At 49.1% G+C, this 17787-nt stretch overlaps 1 protein-coding gene across 1 annotated transcript in view; it reads left to right on the top strand.

Moving 5' to 3' along the window:
* EIF4E3 (eukaryotic translation initiation factor 4E family member 3) overlaps positions 1-13028 on the top strand; it is a 115178-nt gene extending 102150 nt beyond the window's left edge. Inside the window, exon 7 of the mRNA XM_070391020.1 lies at positions 12671-13028. Coding sequence (XP_070247121.1) covers positions 12671-12753 — 83 coding nt within the window. The 3' untranslated portion in view covers positions 12754-13028. The remainder of the gene's footprint in view (positions 1-12670) is intronic.
* The last annotated feature ends 4759 nt before the right edge of the window (positions 13029-17787 follow it).

Below are 17787 nucleotides of genomic sequence, written 5' to 3'. Positions count from 1 at the left end.
TGACTCACATTCCCACCAGCAGAGCACGTTTTTGCCAATACTTATTTCTTGTCTTTTTTTATAATAACCATCCTACTAGGTGTGAGGTGGCCTCTCACTGTGGCTTTGATTTGCATTTCCCTGATGATTAATGATGTCCACATGTTTTCATGAACCTGCTGGCCATCTGGATGTCTTCTTCTTCTTCTTCTTTTGTTAATACTCACCCAAGGATGTTTCCCATTGACTTTTAGAGAGAGTGGAGGAGGAGAGACTCACAGAGAGAAACATCAATGTGAGAGAGACACAGATTAGTTGCCTTCCGCATGGGGATCAAGCCTGTAACAGAGGTACATGCCCTTGACTGGAATCAAACCTAGGATCCTTAATGCTACCTTGAATCTTATGATCATACTAAACTCACTTATTAGTTCTAAAGGGGTGTTTCTTGTAGATTTCTTGGGAATGATAGACAATCATATAATCTATGAATAGGCAATTTTATTTCTTCCTTTCTGAACTAAATGTCCTTTATTTCTGCTTCTTGCTTTATTGTCCTACCTAGAACTTTCAGTATGATGTTGTAGGAGTCACATATTCAGTCTTTTATTGTTAAGCATGATGCCTTTTATGAGGTTGATGATGTTTACTTCTGTTTCTATCTATTGGGTATTTTTTTTATCATGAATAAATATTGAATTTTATAGAATTTTTGCATCAAATATATGATCATGTGGTGTTTCTTCTCTATACCTTTGATATGATAGATTACATGGATTATTAGTAGTATTTTTTAAAATCCTCACCCAAGGATATTTTTCCCATTGATTTTTAAGAGACATTATAAGGGAGGGGGTGAGGAGGGAGAGAGAGAGAGAGAAAGAGAGAGAGAGAGAGAGAGAGAAAACATCCTTATGAGAGAGGCACATTGATTGGCTGCCTCCTGAGGTGCCCCAAACAGGCTGGGGATTGGATTGAACCTGCAATCCAGGTACCCTTGACCAAACCCCAAACCCCTGTGTGTGGGCTGACACTCTAACCACAGAGCAACACCAGCCAGGGCAGCATTCCTGGTAAGACCTCATTTGGTTGTGATGTGTTTTATTTTCATACGCTGTTGGATTTGATTTGCTAGTATGTTGCTGAGAAGTGTGGCAGCTGTGTTCATGAAGGGTGCTGGTCTGTAGTTTCCCAGACGGTCTGTTTCTGGTTTGGTATCGGGATACTGATGGCCTCATATAGGAAGGTGGGAAGCGTTTCCTCCTCTTCTGTTTTCTGGAAAATACTGTTTAGAATTAGTCTCACTTTATCTATAAGTGTTTGGCAGAATTTGCCAGTGACATCATCTGACTGGAATATGTTTTTGTTGTTACTTGTTTTAAAGTATGAATTTGATTTCTAAAACTTGATTTTTCACTGTGAATTCAATTTCTAGAAATAAATATAAGATTGTTCAGGTTATATTCTACTTGAATGAATTTTGATAGTTTTTTTTTTTTTTTTTTTGCTTTAAAAAATTGGTCCATTACTTCTAAGTTTTTAAATCTATGTGCATAGAATTGTTCATAGTGTTTCTTACTATCATTTCAATGTTTGTGGAGTTTATAGTGATATCTCTTTCATTGTGAATGTTATTAATTGGTGTCTTCTGTTTTTCTTTTTCTGCCTGGCTAGTAGTCTATCAATTTTACTTATCTTTTCAAAGAACTAACTTTTCATCTCATTGATTTTTTCTATTATTTTTGTTTTTAATTTATTAATTATTGCATTTATGTCTTCCTTTTGCATGCTTTGGGATTATTTGCTCTTATATTTCTTGTTTCTTAAATTGGAGGCTTTAATTGTTGATTGGACACCTTTCTTTCTAATGTGCATTTAGTGCTATGAATGTCCATCTCAGCACTGCTTTAGCTGCATCCTACACACCTTGATGTGCTTTGTTTTATTTTATTCAATTCAACATATTTTCTAATTTCCCTTGGAACACAGTTATGATAAATTTTCATGTCTTTGCCTGATAATACTAACGTTAGTGTCGGTCGGGGTTGGTTTTGATTGCTTTTTCTCCTCACATACGTCCGATTTTCCTGCTTCTTTACATGGCTAATTGTCATATATTGCCAGGCATTTTGAATTTCACTTTGTTGAGTGCTAAATATTTTTGTATTCCTATAACATCCTTATACTTTGTTCTGGGACAGAGTTCAGAACTGTTGGAAACAGTTTGTTCTTTGTGGGTCTTGCTTTTAAGCTTTGTTGGGTGGGATCAGATCATCATTTAATGAGTGTCCATTGTTCCTCATGATTCTGAGTCCTCCACCAGCTGCCTGTGAATTAGGAAGTTTTCCACTCTGGCTGTTGGGATTTTTGGTAGCATGTGCACTAAGAAATTGTTCCTTTTAATCCTCTTGAGCATTTTTTTCTTCAGACTTTGGGTTGTTTCTTCACATATATGTAAGATCAGTTCTTAGGGGACTGCAAATTCTCTGGAGTGCCCTCCCATGTGGCTCTCTCATCTCGTTCTCTGCCCTGTGAACTGTAGCTACCTTTGCCTTTGAACTTCCACCTCTGCACCCTCAACTCTGCTAAGTTCTGCTTTCCTCCATCACTAACTTGGAATATTTCCCCAGACAGTAAGCTGAGGTGATCATAAGGCTTATCTTGATTCTTTGGGTGATGATAAAGTATAAGTTATTGCCCAATAGATGTATTTGGAGGGGAAGGTCAATTGTACAGGAGAACAAGGATAAACCAGGTCAGCTTACCAATAAGGATTTCACAGCCCCAGAGCATGATGGCAGCATATGAGTGGATAAAACTGTGAGTCAGATTCCAAGAACCTCAGCGAACTATGAAGAATGATATCATCGTCGTTGTCACCCCTATTATTTTGTAGAGCTCTTCCTCGGAGATGGAGATGGAGATGGGGCTGCCTGTGCGTTATGCACGTAATCCTGGCGGGAGCCTTGCAGGGCCTTCTCAGTCCCAACAGAGGGAAGCATCATTCACGAGTGGTCCCACCCTTCTCTGATGCACCATCGTGGGCACGCACTTCCTCAGCCTCTTCCCAGATAGTGGCTGAGTGAGCAGGGCAGGTGCAGCTTGGCTCTGGACTCTTCACTGGCCTTGCCGGATCTTTCTCGGAACTGGGCCTCAGCTAAGACTTTCCCTTTCACCCTCGCAGCGTCGGTCAGACCTGCTTTCCGATCCCACAGCTCTTCCCGCCCCGCCAGCCCCCAGTGTCCTTCCAGGTGTTTTCTGCAGGAAGGCTCTGGAATGTGTGATCTGTTTTGATGTCTGCTTCTCAGAGGCCCTGAACTAGCACATTCCTCACATCACTCGAGGAGGCGGGGATGCTGTTTATGGACAGAACTGTGTCTCCCTGAGATTCCCATGTTGAAGTCCTAACCTCAATGCGACAGCTTCGGAGTTATGGCCTATTGGCAGGTCATTAAGTAAATTCTGTCTAGGGTGGGGCCTCACCTAGTCTGCTGGTGTCCTTCGAGGAGAAGAGAACCAGGGAGCGCCCTGACGGAGAGCTCGGAGGAAAGGCCTTAGGACACAGCCAGAGGCGACCCCCCGCAGGTCAGGAAGGGCTCTCAGCAGACGCCCTGCTGCTGGCCCTCGGGTAGACTGTGGCCCCCAGACTGGGAGCAGACAGAGGCTTTGTTTAAGCCTCCAGAGGCGGCGTTTTGCTACTGCAGCCTGAATGGAGGAATACACGAGTGTTGCTCCTATTGCACAGATGTGGAAACGGAAGCATGGAGAGGGCCACACAGTCATGATTGGCTGCACTAGTATTAGATCCCAGGCCAGTGTGACTACAGATATAGCTTGTCCTAACCACGCCATCTGTCACCCTCTGGGCACAGAGGACGGGAGATGGTGGCTTCAGTGTGGGCAGAGACCTCGGTGAGGAGGACTGTGGGAGGAAGGCTGGGAGAGGGGAGGGAGTTTGGAGAGCTCTCCTGCCTGCTGGCTGGGGATGGCAGGGACAGGAGCGGCCTTTACTTGCCAGAGAAGCTGGCTCTGGGACAGCAGAAGGAGGAGCATTCGGAGGGATTCTTGTGGCAGAGTCCATGTCTTTGACTGAACAGACAAAATATATTGTAATTAAGTTCATTCCCATGGGCAAGAATTTAGTTTTATCCAAGTTCACTGTTAGCTGTCACCATGCAAGGCTGGAACAGCCCGCAGGAAGTAAGGTACCGAAGGTGGCTGAGGGGCAGGTGGCCGGGGAGAGGCCCCCGCAGGACTTCTCCTCCTCAGCACAAGCCTGTGAGCCTGTAGACACAGCTCAGGTATCGGCGATGTCAACAAGGTGCACTGTGTTGCCATTTTTTGCTGAGTTGCCTTAAGCTCAACATGAGCCGAATTCATCTTACTGAAGTCAACTGTTTGATACGTACTCTCTTTTGTGTTAGAGAGATGTGTTATTTTGCTCGTAAGACAGTTCGATTAAAAAGTCTTACAAAGACGCACTCCATATTGATTTATCTCAGATGTCTTGGAATCGGTCAGGCGATAGAACGGGGATCCCTTCACATCAGTTTCCCACGCCTGCAGGGAGCCTGGGCCCCGGGCGTCAGGGAGGCGGGAGGGAGGCAGGGCCTGCTTTACTGCGGAGCCGGAGCTGGAGCCGGAGCCGGAGCCGGAGCCGGAGCCGGAGCCGCACTACTGAGCTTAAATCTCCACCTTCCTGGAGACTCCCGGGCCTGTGCGCGCTGTTCTTGTCAGCAAGCAGGACGCCCGTGAAGTGACACATGACAAGGACAGAAATACGTGCAGGTTGTCTCGTCATTTCCGTTTTGGGGGGGTTCTTTCCTTTTCTTCCCCCTGCGCTGCAGGCCTAGGCGAATTGCAGCATCCTGGTTTTCTTCGGGGAGATATTGGGCAGGGGTGCATCACAGACCTCCTGTGATGACAGTGGAATTTCGGTGTTTGGGGTGACTGCTTGCAGAGAGGTTTTTTGGACATGAATGCAGGACATTGGCTTCTTTTTAAACACAGAGTATAGCTTTTTTTTTTTTTCTTAAAGAAATTACTTGTGGGAAAATAGTTCAGTGATCTTATTAATGAGTTTCCCCTTGGAATTTTGTTTATTTCCCACCCCATCCCTCAGATCTTTGTAACTAAAAATGAGCTTCAGTTCCTCATTTTGGTTACACAGTGGCTTAAATGTTTGTTATTATGTGACTTTGTTTATTAAACTTTATGTGATTCCTTTTCTTGCCGCCCCCGCCCGCCCCCCCCCCCCGATATGTTTGCTAAACATTGCACACATTAAAAAAAATGTGGTAGGTTATTTTGCCTTCCTGAGCTTTGTGGTCATTGCTGTTTTTCACTTTAGTCACTCAGATTCTTCTCCTTATCATTATTTTTTAATCCTCACCCAAGTACATGCTTAGAGAGGAGAAAGAGACAGAGAAAGATGAGAGAGAGAGAGAGAGAGAAAGAGAGAGAGAGAGAGACATCTATTGGTCGCCTTCCATGCCTGCCCCAACCCAGAATCAAAGCCAAGCATGTGCCCTGACTGACAACCTTTGGTGCACAGGACAACGTCAACCAACTGAGCCACTCGGTCCAGGCACGCACAGGTTCTTCTGTGAGATTAGGCCAAGCCCCCAAATAGTTTGCTCTTGGCTTTGACTCTCGGCAGAGGTGTGCTGTGATGCCATGGCCGTGGATATGTCCTGTGGTATGTGGGGTAGGACCTGGCAGTTCGGCGTGTTCCTGGGGAAGATGGTGTATGGAAGAAGCCCTTGTGAGAGACTGTCTAGTCCCTGATTCTCTTTGATGTGCGCAACTCCCAGTGGCTCTGGGCCAAGAGCTCTGTGCTGCTCTTAGTGGGAAAAGAACACATAGGAATATAGGTGGTTGCTTCTTGGAAAGACCTTCAGTCATATCATCTAGTCAAAGGTACCAAACTTGTGCCAGGAGTACCACTACTCTTCCCTCCCAGGCCCATAGCAGATGCCAATAAGGGATCATGGCTCTGCTTCTGTTGAGCCATCCATGGCCATAGAACTTTCCGGACATGGCATGCCAGGCTTCTGTTACAATGCCAGTGAAGCTGGCATCGGAGGTGGAATTTCTATCAGTAGATCATAACATGTCTCTATAAACATCTGGATATGTGGGGAAGCTCACAGTGAGGCAGAAGAGTGTTGGAATTAAGAGCTTAGACTCAAGATTGAAATGACATGACCACAAACTAAAGCCACATTGCTGTGAGATGTGGGGCAAAGTTCGTAATCCTTGTGGGCCTGTTTCCTGGCCGTAAAGTGTGGGTGATAATAGAGGCCACACCGTAAGACTGTTGTGAAGGTAAAACCAGAACAGTCCACACGAGCATGCAGCACAGTGCTGGCGGCCGGGCACAATGAGCGTGAACTGGCATGACCACCATCTTCGCACTAGGGAGAGTGACTTGTTGGAGATTCTTAAGCTGGTTCCAAGGAATAGGGTTTCTCAGCTTGAGCACACGGACAATCAAACAGCAGGACTTCCTCGTTCTAAGGCTGTCCTGTGCCTTGTGGGATGTTTAGCAGCATCTCTCTCCTCTACTCACTTGATGCCGGTAGCTTTACCCCTCCTCCCCCCAAATTGTGAAAAATGTCTCCAGGCATTGCCAAATGTCCTTTGGGGGCAAATTTCCCCAGTTAAGACCCACTGGACTAGACCAACCTCACCTATAGATGTTTTAAATGTTAATTTATTTGCGCCTGAACCCACTGTCAGGGGTGCTAATCCTGTAGGTCTTTTCAATAGGCTCCAAAGAGTCTTTATTTTTTCTTTGTAATTCTTATTGGTGGCTTTGACATCTCTGTCTTCATATCAGGCAACAACTTTTTCTATTTACCAACCTGTGAACTGTTTTGAGTTATAGTTTAAAAGATCCAAGTGTTTATTGTGTTTTTGTAACAGAATTTAACATAACATCATGGAAAATTTTCAGTGATAACAACCACATTTCAAATCTACACTAATAAAAGAGAAACATGGTAATTAGCGTACGACCGCTACCCTTCCCATTGGCTAATCAGTGAGTATATGCAAAGTAACTGTCAGCCAAGATGGCGGCCGGCAGCCAGGCAGCTGGAAGCTAACAGGAGGCTTGCTTGCTGTGGACTCCAACGTTCCCCGCCGGCCTCTGAGCTTCAGTTGGAAACATAGTAACATTTATAGAAGATAAACAAAAGCCCAGAAAGCTCCTGTCAGTCAGCCGGGATCTCAGAGCTGGAGTCGCAACATTGTTTCGAATACAGAAAACAAAGGCCAGAAACCTGCTTTCAGCCGAGCCTCAGAGAGAAAGCCGGCTCTCAGCTCCAGTGACAGCCATAGAAGGTAAATAAATGCCAGAATAAAAAGAAAAGAAAAAAAGGAGAGGTTTGGAGCTTCAGTCACCCGCCAGCCTGAAAACGGCCCTCAGCCCCTCACCCAGACTGGCCAGGCACCCCAGTGGGGACCCCCACCCTGAAGCAACAAGATGGCGGCTAATTTGCATACTGAAGGCAGGCGGCAGCAGGCAAGGCTGTCCGCGGTCTGGGACCCGGATCTGTGACCCTGCCGGGCGGGATCAGCGGAGCCGCGAGGCCTCCCGGCACCGGGATCAGCGTGACAGGGGGCAGCGCCCCAACCCCCTGATTGCCCTGCAGCTCTGTGTGTGACAGGGGGCAGCGCCCCAACCCTGATCAGCCCTGCTCTGTGGGTGACAGGGGGCGGCGCCCCAACCCCCTGATTGCCCTGCGGCTCTGTGTGTGACAGGGGGCAGCGCCCCAACCCCCCCCCCACGGGCCCTGCTCTATGTGAGACGGGTAGAGCCATACCTCCCCATCGGCCCTGCCCTGAGTGTGACAGTGGCGGCGCCCCAACCTCCTGATCAGCCCTGCTCTGTGTGTGACAGGGTGTGGCGCCTCAACTGCCCCCCCCCCCCCCACGGACCCTGCTCTGTGTGTGACAGGGGGTGGTGCCCCAACTCCCCTATTGGCCCTGCTCTGTGCGTAACAGGGGGGAGCTCCTCAACCCCCTGATCGGCCCTGCTCTGTGCGTGACAGGGGGGAGCTCCCCAAACCCCTGATGGGCCCTGCTCTGTGTGTGACAGGGGGCAGCGCCCCAACCCGCTGATCGGCCCTGCTCTTTGCGTGGCAGGGTGTGGCGCCACAACCTCCCCATCGACCCTGCCTTGAGTGTGACGGGGCAGTGCCCCAACCCCCCAATCGGCCCTACCCTGAACGTGACTAGGGGTGGCATCGCAACCTCCCCATCCGCCCTGCTCTATGCATGACGGGGCGGCGCCCCAACTCCCCAATCGGCCCTGCTCTGAGCCCGACCAGGCGCTGCACCTAGGGATTGGGCCTGCCCTCTGCCACCCGGGAGCAGGCCTAAGCCAGCAGGTCATTATCTCCCGAGGGGTCCCAGACTGCGAGAGGGCACAGGCCAGGCTGAGGGACACCCCCCCCCCCCCCAGTGCACAAATTTTTGTGCACCGGGCCTCTAGTCCTATATAATAAAAGGCTAATATGCAAATAGACCAAACAGCAGAACAACTGAACAACTGGGTCGCTATGATGTGTGCTGACCAGCAGGGGGCGTGTGCAGAACATAGTGGGCATGGGCAGCAGGTGGCAGAGCACTGAACATGGTGGGTGTCAGCTGCAGCGGGATGGTGGAGCAGGTGAGCAGGGGCATCAGACCAAGGTGGGGCACCGGTCACTGTCTTTGGGGTGAGCCTCTGAAAGTCTTTTGCTCCCGCACACCGTGGTTCCGCCTGGTGCTCGAACCTGCTGGCGGTGCCGGTCCACTCACACCTGCTGCCGGTACCCGGTGCTGGCCCCAATCACTCCGCAGGACTTCTCCACCTCCCCCTGCTCCTGAGGGGCGACCGGCACCAGCAGCCACCTCTTGCACCCACAGCTGGAGCTGCCACGCGCACCCGCTGCTGGCACCTGGAGCTGGTCCCGATCACTCAGCACCTTCAGTGGGTGCGCGAGGCAGCTGCCGGCCCTGATTACCCCTGAGGATTTATCCACCTCCCCATCCTGAGGGGCGATCAGGGCAGCAGCCACTGCTCGCACCTGCTGATGGTGCAGGCCCCACTTGCACCCACTGCTTGTGCCAGCCCCAATCGCTCCACGCTGTCAGCAGGTGCGAGCGGCGCCAGCGCAGTCAGTGTGTGGGAGCTGCAATGGCGGGAACTGGGCTGCAGGCAGACGGGACCAGGGGCTGTGGCGAGAGGGGCCGGGTTGGGGCACAGAGGATGGGCCGAGACCCGCCCCCTGTGCCTATTGCAGCAGCACGGCCCACAGTTCCTTTCAAGGTGCACAAATTCATGCACTGGGCCCCTGGTTGAATAATAATAATATAATAATGCAAGTATAATTAATTTGAATACTTATTATGTGTTAGATACTAGGCTATGATCTTAATGTTCCTGATGTCATTTAAATGTTATGATGCACAAGGCAATCATGATTGTCCCCTTGACCGATGGTGAAACAGAAGCTCAGAGTGGGTGCCCACAGGCCCACAGCTGCTGTGTGGCAGGCAGGCCGCCCTGGGCTGGTTGTCTATAGTCCACACAGACACATATGGCAGAGAAGGATTCGGAAGGACTTGTGCCAGATGTTTACCTTGATTATTTATGGATGATGGGAGTATGGATATTTACTACTTATACTTACTGCTTTCCAAGTTTTCTGCTTTGAGCAATCATTATTTTTTAAAAAGTATAAGAAAACCAAGTTATAATTATGCAGTCCTTTGACTTCTATAAAACAAGCAATTCATTACATTTATAACAGTTTACCTCCTATTTATTTGATCTTGCTTCTGATTGATTGAAAAGCAACAGGAATTATATTTTAATTTCTCATGTTAGATACCAGAATGGAAACATACAGCCCCTTAATGTAACACAGAGCTATTTAAAAGTGGGGTCATGCACATTTATAAATTGTTTATTTCCCAAATAAGGTTGTTCTGTAAGTAATCTCATGGAACTTTAAAATAAAGATTCCATGCTATAGATCCACAAGAACTCTGTCTTTCCAGACTCCCTCCCTTGGGAAACTGGGTGCTTGTTTCAGCGATGCCACCAGTGAATGGCACTTCGATTATTGCCCTTAAAGCTGTTCTCTGAACCAGACAAGAAACCAGGTTTCATCATTTTAGAAAAACAGCAGGAAACACCCACTTGACTGCCTGCCTCCCCCAGCCCAGGTGGGCACTGAATTTCTGTTTGGTCATTTTCAAAAATCAAACACAGCGATGTGAATAAAATGTAACACAAGAGACAATATTTTAACCAGTCTTCATTTTCTCTTGGAAATTCTAAAGAAGGGGGTCCAAATATGGTTTGAAAAGTGGAGTCATTGTTGAAATGAGAGCAAAGGTCCTCCCATGACCACTTTTAGGTGTAGTACACACTTGGGACCATAAATTCAGGTGTGTGTGTTCATTTGCACTGTTTTATAGCTATGCATTGTGTGTTTAAATTCTGATTATATTTGCTTGGCTTTATTCTCTATGGCTTACATTCCAATTTTAAAGGGCTCTGAAAGTTCTCCTTTGTGTCTTCTCATACAGCTAAAGGGTCTTGGTAACTCTGGGTGCAGGTGAAGCTTTGTCTAAGGGAACACATGTAAACACATATGTTGAGCTGCGAGACATACAGAGGCCCAAGCTTCTCTTTGTCCGCTAGACCTGACACGCAGGCCTTGGTGGGACCCAGGAGAGTGGAGACCCCAGGCAGCTCTGAGACCCCTCCCTGCCAACTCTCCTGGGGACTCCCTCTGGCTTTCTCGGTGCCTCCTCCTCCACCTCCTGCTCAGGATGGCCACACTCTTGTCCTGAGGGTCCTGTTGCCGGGAACTTCATTTCCATGGAAAATCTCACTTCTGAGTTGGGTGCATTATCATGACTTTATAGTTGAGGAAGGAAAGGTCAAAGGAGATGGTGTCTCCTGAGGGCAGGGATTTGCCACTTCCTTTTCAGTGGAGGCCCATTCATTCCCTCATGTTGAAGGCCCACTGTGTGCCTCAGGAATCTGCAGTGAGCAGAGGTGAGCGGTCTCTGGCCTCATGGGGCTTATTTCTAGCGAGGGAACCAGACAATAAATGAGTAAATAAATCAAGAAACAAGTCCGAATTTTAGATATTAATTTGGGAGAAGTCAGGGAAATGTTCTCCAAAAAGGTGACATTTCAACTGAGAACTGAGGGCTAGAAAGATTCCCACCTGACGTTCTTTCATTATAAACCAGAAAAGCCAGTGTTGCCACAGAACCAGTGTTGCTCATGTCATTTTTAAACGCACATTGGTGCCCAGCGGGAGGTGAAACGGAGGAGCCAGGCCTTCCTCGTCCCCGCTCTTGCCCAGAGCCAGCCCTGGCGCCCAGCTGCCCGGACACGCGCTCCGCTGCGCTCACACTCTCCTTCTCCAGAGGGACCAGGCTGTGGGGAGGGGAGATGGGCGCAAACACCCCGCGGGCACTGCCTTCCACACGTGCAGGAGCACCGGCCTCCCAGCCAGTCCGCGGCAGCCGCCTGGGTTCTCTGGGAGCATGGCTGTTGCTGCGGCCTCAGGGATGAAAGTAGAAATCATTCAGACCATTCTCATCTCCTTGCCTGAATTCCAAATTCTGACCCAGAAAACGCACACTTGGTTTCCCTCGGGCAGGAGGTTCCTGCTGCCCAGGCCCTGCTGGGACCTCCAGGGCGGCTTGGCCTCTCTCCCTTCTGCTGCCTGAGCCCGGGACAAGCATCCAGAGGAGGCTCTGCTTCCTGTTTCCTGGACGGAAGACTGGTTTTGTGGTGCCAGGTGGAGTCTGTTGCGTGTGCCAGAATCATAATCTTCTCCCACCATTTCTCTCTGGGCCCGGACTCCTTTCAATGGAATGCCATATCTCCTTACCACTAAGAGATGTATTTGCTCTCTCTCTCTCTCTCTCGCTCTCACTCTCGCTCTCGCTCTTGCTCTCCCTTTCTTCCCTCTCTCCATCACTCCAACCCTCCTCCATCCCTTACCTCTGTCTCCTCCTCCATCCTAAAATCACAATTTTGGGCATCATTTGGTCTCTGGATGTCTCTAGGACCTATGTACTTCTAGCTAAGCTGGCGGCTCAGTATTTTTTCAGTTGGCATAAAAACTTTCCAACTTCTTTGTGGTAGGTTCTTTGTGATAAGTAGGTCCATTTTACCATTATAGTTACTTTATCCCTCCATTTTTATCCACTGCCTCAAAATCTACAAACATTTCATTGGTATTTTCTTATAATGTAAATGATAATTCTAACAAAATACATCATCTCTGCTGATATGCTCAGTTTCTATTGGTGGCTACAGCTTCTAATTTCTTCTAAAAATATGCTCGACTAAAAAAATCACAAGAACGTAAGTGGCATGAAGCAAGGATTTTCATCCCGTTTCCTTCTCTTTCCTCATGTGTACAACAGTGAGCAGCCCAGCTGCATGCCATGACTGTTTGTTGGGAGAATGAGTGAGTAAAATTGGCATCAGGCTTGCTGGGCGGGGCCTGGGCAGATCCCACTTCTGCTTCTCATGAGAAGGTGCCTCCAAAGTTGAGCTGAACCCTTAGAATCATATTGTAAAACCATCAAATGCTAAGGTTAGCAAAAGTCTTGGAAACAAACACGTGTGTTTCCTAACATGTTTTATCTATCAATCATTCAGACATTTTATTATTGGCCATTAACCAGCAACAAGCGGGCTTCATACGCTGCTCAGGAGCCACAGAGGGAGGGACGAATGTGTAAGGAGAAGCTGGCGCATGTGACGGCACTGATCCTCCCTCCATGTGATACACTGTCCAGCGGGTGCCGCAGCTCCCTGCACCTGGGGTGCTGGTGCCGGAGGACTTCCCAGAAGAAGAGGAACTTTCATTAGAACATCCAGATGACGTCGCTGCCTAACTTAATCCCCCTGTGCCATCTTATGAGATGCAGTGCCTGAGGTTCCAGCCGGCACTTCCTTCATTGCATGTCTTCTTTAGACTGAGCTATGAGTCTGACACAAATATCGAACACTGTTTATGGAGCCATGGATTCTAATAAAGTGCACTTGATTGTGATGGGACCAGCTTTTCTGCCCAGAGCTTTGTCAGAACTTAAGGGGCTGGTGGTGACTGATGAAGGCTATGGAGCCCACCTTGTGCTCTGTGGGTTCCAGTTACAAAGAGCCTCATCTTAAGCCACTCCGTTTTGAAAATAAACTTATTTGGTTACTCAGTCATAGGTAGAGACAAGCCTGGTTTCTGCTCTTCCTTGTGGCAGAGAGAGGAATGTTGGGGTCCAGAGAGCCCCGCCTCTCTGTCCTGGGCCCTGGACTAGTGATTCTCACGTGAGGGCAGTTTTGGCTCCCAGGGGTCATTTGTCATGACTGGGGTGGGTGGGCCACAGCCATCGAGTAGCAGAGGCCAGGGCTGCTGCTACACTTCCTACAATGCACAGGCCAGGAGCTGTCTAGCTCCAAACGCCAGTGGTGCCGGGGTGGGGGGCGGGGGGGAACCCTGGTTGAAGAAACCTGCTGTTTCATGAGAATGGCCCTGCCTGGGAAGGTGACTCCCGCGTTGCTGTTGCCAGTTCTGATCTGAGAAGCTTATCTCCCTCTCACTCTTGCATCAAGAACTAGTCCATGGAGGCAGAGCTGATGTGAGAAGTGGGTGGGCAGGCAGCCTAAGTGGAATGATCTGAAAGGCACCAAGAGAGCCGGTTGAACTGTTCCCGAGGCCCGAATTCCTGCCGCTGAAGCCTGCAGAGGCCTGAACAGACAGGCAGCGTTCCTGAGTTTGGAATCAAGCTCTGCTTCTTCCAAATGCTCTAAGTTTTGTTGAGCATTTCCTCTGCCCCCATCCTGGGCTCAACACTGCACACGTCTTCTCTCATTCCATCCTCACACCCTGTAAGAGGTGTGCAGTTGCCAAAAAGCTATTAGAGCTAATAAATGAAGTTAGTAAAGTTGCTGTATACAAAATTAATATACAGAAATCAGTGATGGTCCATACACTAAGAATAAACTACCAGAAAGAGAAATTGAGAGAAAACAATCCTTTTATAATGACATCTTCCCAAAAAGTGCCTAGGAATAAATTTAACCAAAGAGGCAGACCTATACTTTGAAAACTATAAGACACTGATGAAAGAAATTGAAGATGACACAAATAAATGGAAGGCTATACTGTGCTCATAAATTAGAAGAGTCATTATCACTAAAATGTCCTTATTACCCAAAGCAAACTACAGATTCAATGAAAAACCTATCAAAATACAAATTTTATACCATTAGAACAAATAATTCTAAAATTCATATGGAAGTGCACAAGACCCTGAATAGCCAGAGCAATCTTGAGAATGAACAAAGTTGGAAGTGTCATACTTCCTGATATCAAACTATATATACTCCAAGGCCATAATAATAAAAAGCACGGTTCTTGCATGAAAACAGACACATGGATCAATAGAACAGAACAGAGAGCCCCAAAATAAACCCACACCTATAGGATCAATTCATCTATGACAAAGGAGACAAGAACACACAATGGGGAAAGACAGTCTCTTCAATAATGATGCTGGTAAACTGGAGAGATACCTGTAAAAGAGTGAAGCTGGGCCACTTTCTTTCACCATATACAAAAGTTTATTTTGAATTTACAAAGTGGATTAAAGAAGTAACGTAAGACCTGAAACCATAACACTCCTAAAAGAAAGCATGTCTCCTCAGCCAATGGCAACAGAAGAAAAATAAACAAGTGGGACTACGCCAAACTAAAACGCTGTTGGACAGTGAAGGAGACCATCAACCAAACAAAAACCTCCTGAATAGAAGAAGGTATTTTCAAGTTATATATCCTATAAGGGATTAATATCCAAAATATATAGAGAACTCATACAAGTCAACATAAAAATCTAATTAAAAATGGGCCAAGGACCTAAATAGACATTTCTTCAAAGAGTACATACAGATGGTCAACAGACATATGCAAAGATGCTCAAAGTCACTGATCATCAGCGAGATGCTAATTAAAACCATGATGAGATATCACCTCACACCTGCCAGAATGGATGCCATCAAGAAATCAACAAACAAGTGCTGGCGAGGATGTGGAGAAAAGGGAATGTTAAAACACTGCTGGTGGGAATGCAGACTGATGCAGCCACTGGGGAAAGCAGTATGGAGATTCTTCAAAAAATTAAAAATAGAGCTGCCATATGATCCAGCAATCCCAATTCTGAGCATTTATCTGAAGAAATCCACAACACTAACTCAGAAAGATATATGCATTTCTGTTGACTGCAGCATTATTTACAACTAGAGGCCCAGTGCACGAAATTCATGCACTTGGAGGGGGGTTTCCTCAGCCTGGCCTGCGCCCTCTCGCAGTCCGGGAGCCCTCGAGGGATGTCCGACTGCCACAGAGGCGGGAGAGGCTCCTGTCACCACCACTGTGCTCATCAGCCATGAGGCGGGCTTCTGGCTGAACGGGGCTCCCCTTGTGGGAGAGCACTGATCACTAGGAGGCAGCCCCTGCATTGAGCGTCTGCCCACTGGTGGTCAGTGCATGTCATAGTGACCAGTTGTTCCGCCATCAGGCTGAAACCTGCTCTCCGACATCCCCCGAGGGGTCCCAGATTGCGAGAGGGTGCAGGCCAGGCTGAGGGACCCCACTGGGGCACAATTGGGGCCCAGGAGGGACACGTGAGGTTGGCCAGCCAGGGAGGGACTGCAGGTGGGTTCCAGGGCGTGTCCGGCCCATCTCACTTAGTCCCGATCAGCCGGACCCCAGCAGCAAGCTCACCTACCGGTCAGAGCATCTGCCCCCTGGTGGTCAGTGCACGTCATAGTGAGCAATTGAGCGGCCTTAGCATATCATTAGCATACTAGGGGCCCAGTGCATGAATTCGTGCACCTTGAAAGGAACTGTGGGCTTCGAGGCTGCAGTGGGCACAGGGGCAGGTCTTGGCCCATCCTCTGCGCCCCTGCCTGGTGCCTCTCCCGCCATGGCCTCCAGTCCCCTGTCTGCTGGCAGCCCCCCTCCCGCCTCCACCACTCTCATGCACTGATGGTGCCCGCCCTGCTTGCACCTGCTGATGGCGCGGAGCAATTGGGGCCGGTGCCAGCAGCGGGTGCGAGTGGCGGCTGCTGCCCTGATTGCCCCTCAGGAGCAGGGGGAGGTGGAGAAGCCCTCAGGGGCAATCAGGGCCGGTAGCTGCCACTCATACCCGCTGACGGCACCGAGCAACCAGGACCAGCACCGGGCGCTGGCAGCAGGTACAAGCACTGGCTTTGGTGCCTGCAGTGCGTGCGAGCGGGGCCAGCGCCGGCAGTGGGTGTGAGGGCAGCTCCCATGCTGGCAGTGGGTGTTAGCAGGGCCATCACTGGCAGCAGGTGTGAGAGGCGGCTGCAGCCCCGATCGCCCCTCAGGAGCAGGGGGAGGTGGAGAAGCCCTCAGGGGCGATCGGGGCCAGCAGCTGCCGCTCGCACCCACTGATGGCGCTGAGTGATCTGGGCCAGCTGCCGGCGCTGGCAGTGGGTGTGAGTGGGGCCAGTGCCGGCAGCAGGTGTGAGCGCTGGGAGGGACCACAGCGTGCAGGAGCAAAGAATTTTCAGTAACCACCAGAGGCTCACCCCGATGACAGCGACCAGCACCCTGCCTTGGTCTGGCGCCCCCACTCACCTGCTCCACCATCCCACCATGGCTGACACCCGCCATGTTCTGTGCTCTGCTGCCTGCTGCCAACGCCCGCCATGTTCTGTGTGTGCCCCCTTGTGGTCAGTGCACGTCATAGTGACCAGTTGTTCAGTTGTTTGGTTGTTCCATCATTTGGGCTATTTGCATATTAGCCTTTTATTATATAGGATCATGCTTCTTTTTTAAAAAATATATCTTATTAATTTTTTACAGAGAGGAAGGGAGAGGGATAGAGAGTTAGAAACATCGATGATAGAGAAACATCAATCAGCTGCCTCCTGCACACTCCCTACTGGGGATGTGCCCGCAACCAAGGTACATGCCCTTGACCGGAATCGAACCTGGGATCTTTCAGTCCGCAGGTTGACGCTCTATCCACTGAGCCAAACCAGTCAGGGCTAGGATTATGCTTTTGACTGGTTGAACAGCTGACCAGACGACTGGACACTTAGCATATTAGACTTTTATTATATAGGATGGGCAAGCTATGGAAGCAACCCAAGTGCCCATTGAAAGAATGGATAAAGAAGATGCGATTTTTGCCCTGCATGGTTTAGCTCAGTGGTTAGAGTGTCTGCCTTGGGACCCAAGGGTTTTGGATTTGATCCCCAACTAGGACTCATGTGGGAGGCAATCAATCTCTGTTTCTCACGTTGATATTTCTCTCTCTCTATCTATCTCTCCCCCCATTCCTCCCTCCTTTCCACTCTGAAAATCTATGAGAAAAATATCCTCAGGTGAGGATTTTTAAAAAAGGTGCAATTTTATATATATATTAGGGGCCCAGTGCAAGAATTCGTGCACCTTGAAAGGAACTGTGGGCCATGAGGCTGCAGTGGGCAAAAGGGCAGGTCTTGGTCCATCCTCTGCACCCCTGCCCAGCCCCTTCTGCCACGGCTCCCAGTCCCCTGTCTGCCGGCAGCCCTGGTCCTGCCCCGCTCCCACACGCTGATGGTGCTGGCACCGCTCACACCCGCTGACGGTGCAGAGCGATTGGGGCTGGCTCCAGCAGTGGGTGTGAGCGGCGGCTGCAGCGCCAGTAGCAGGTGCGAGTGGGGCCATCACCGGGAGCTGGTGTGAGCTGCTCTGCCAGCCCCGATCA

The sequence above is a fragment of the Myotis yumanensis genome, unplaced genomic scaffold (genome assembly GCF_028538775.1).
Source record: "Myotis yumanensis isolate MYYU_CA2020_CCGP unplaced genomic scaffold, mMyoYum1.0.hap1 SCAF_14, whole genome shotgun sequence".
Taxonomy (NCBI): Eukaryota; Metazoa; Chordata; class Mammalia; order Chiroptera; family Vespertilionidae; genus Myotis; species Myotis yumanensis.
Note: the sequence above shows the minus strand (reverse complement) of the source record. Positions and strands in the feature narration are given on the sequence as shown.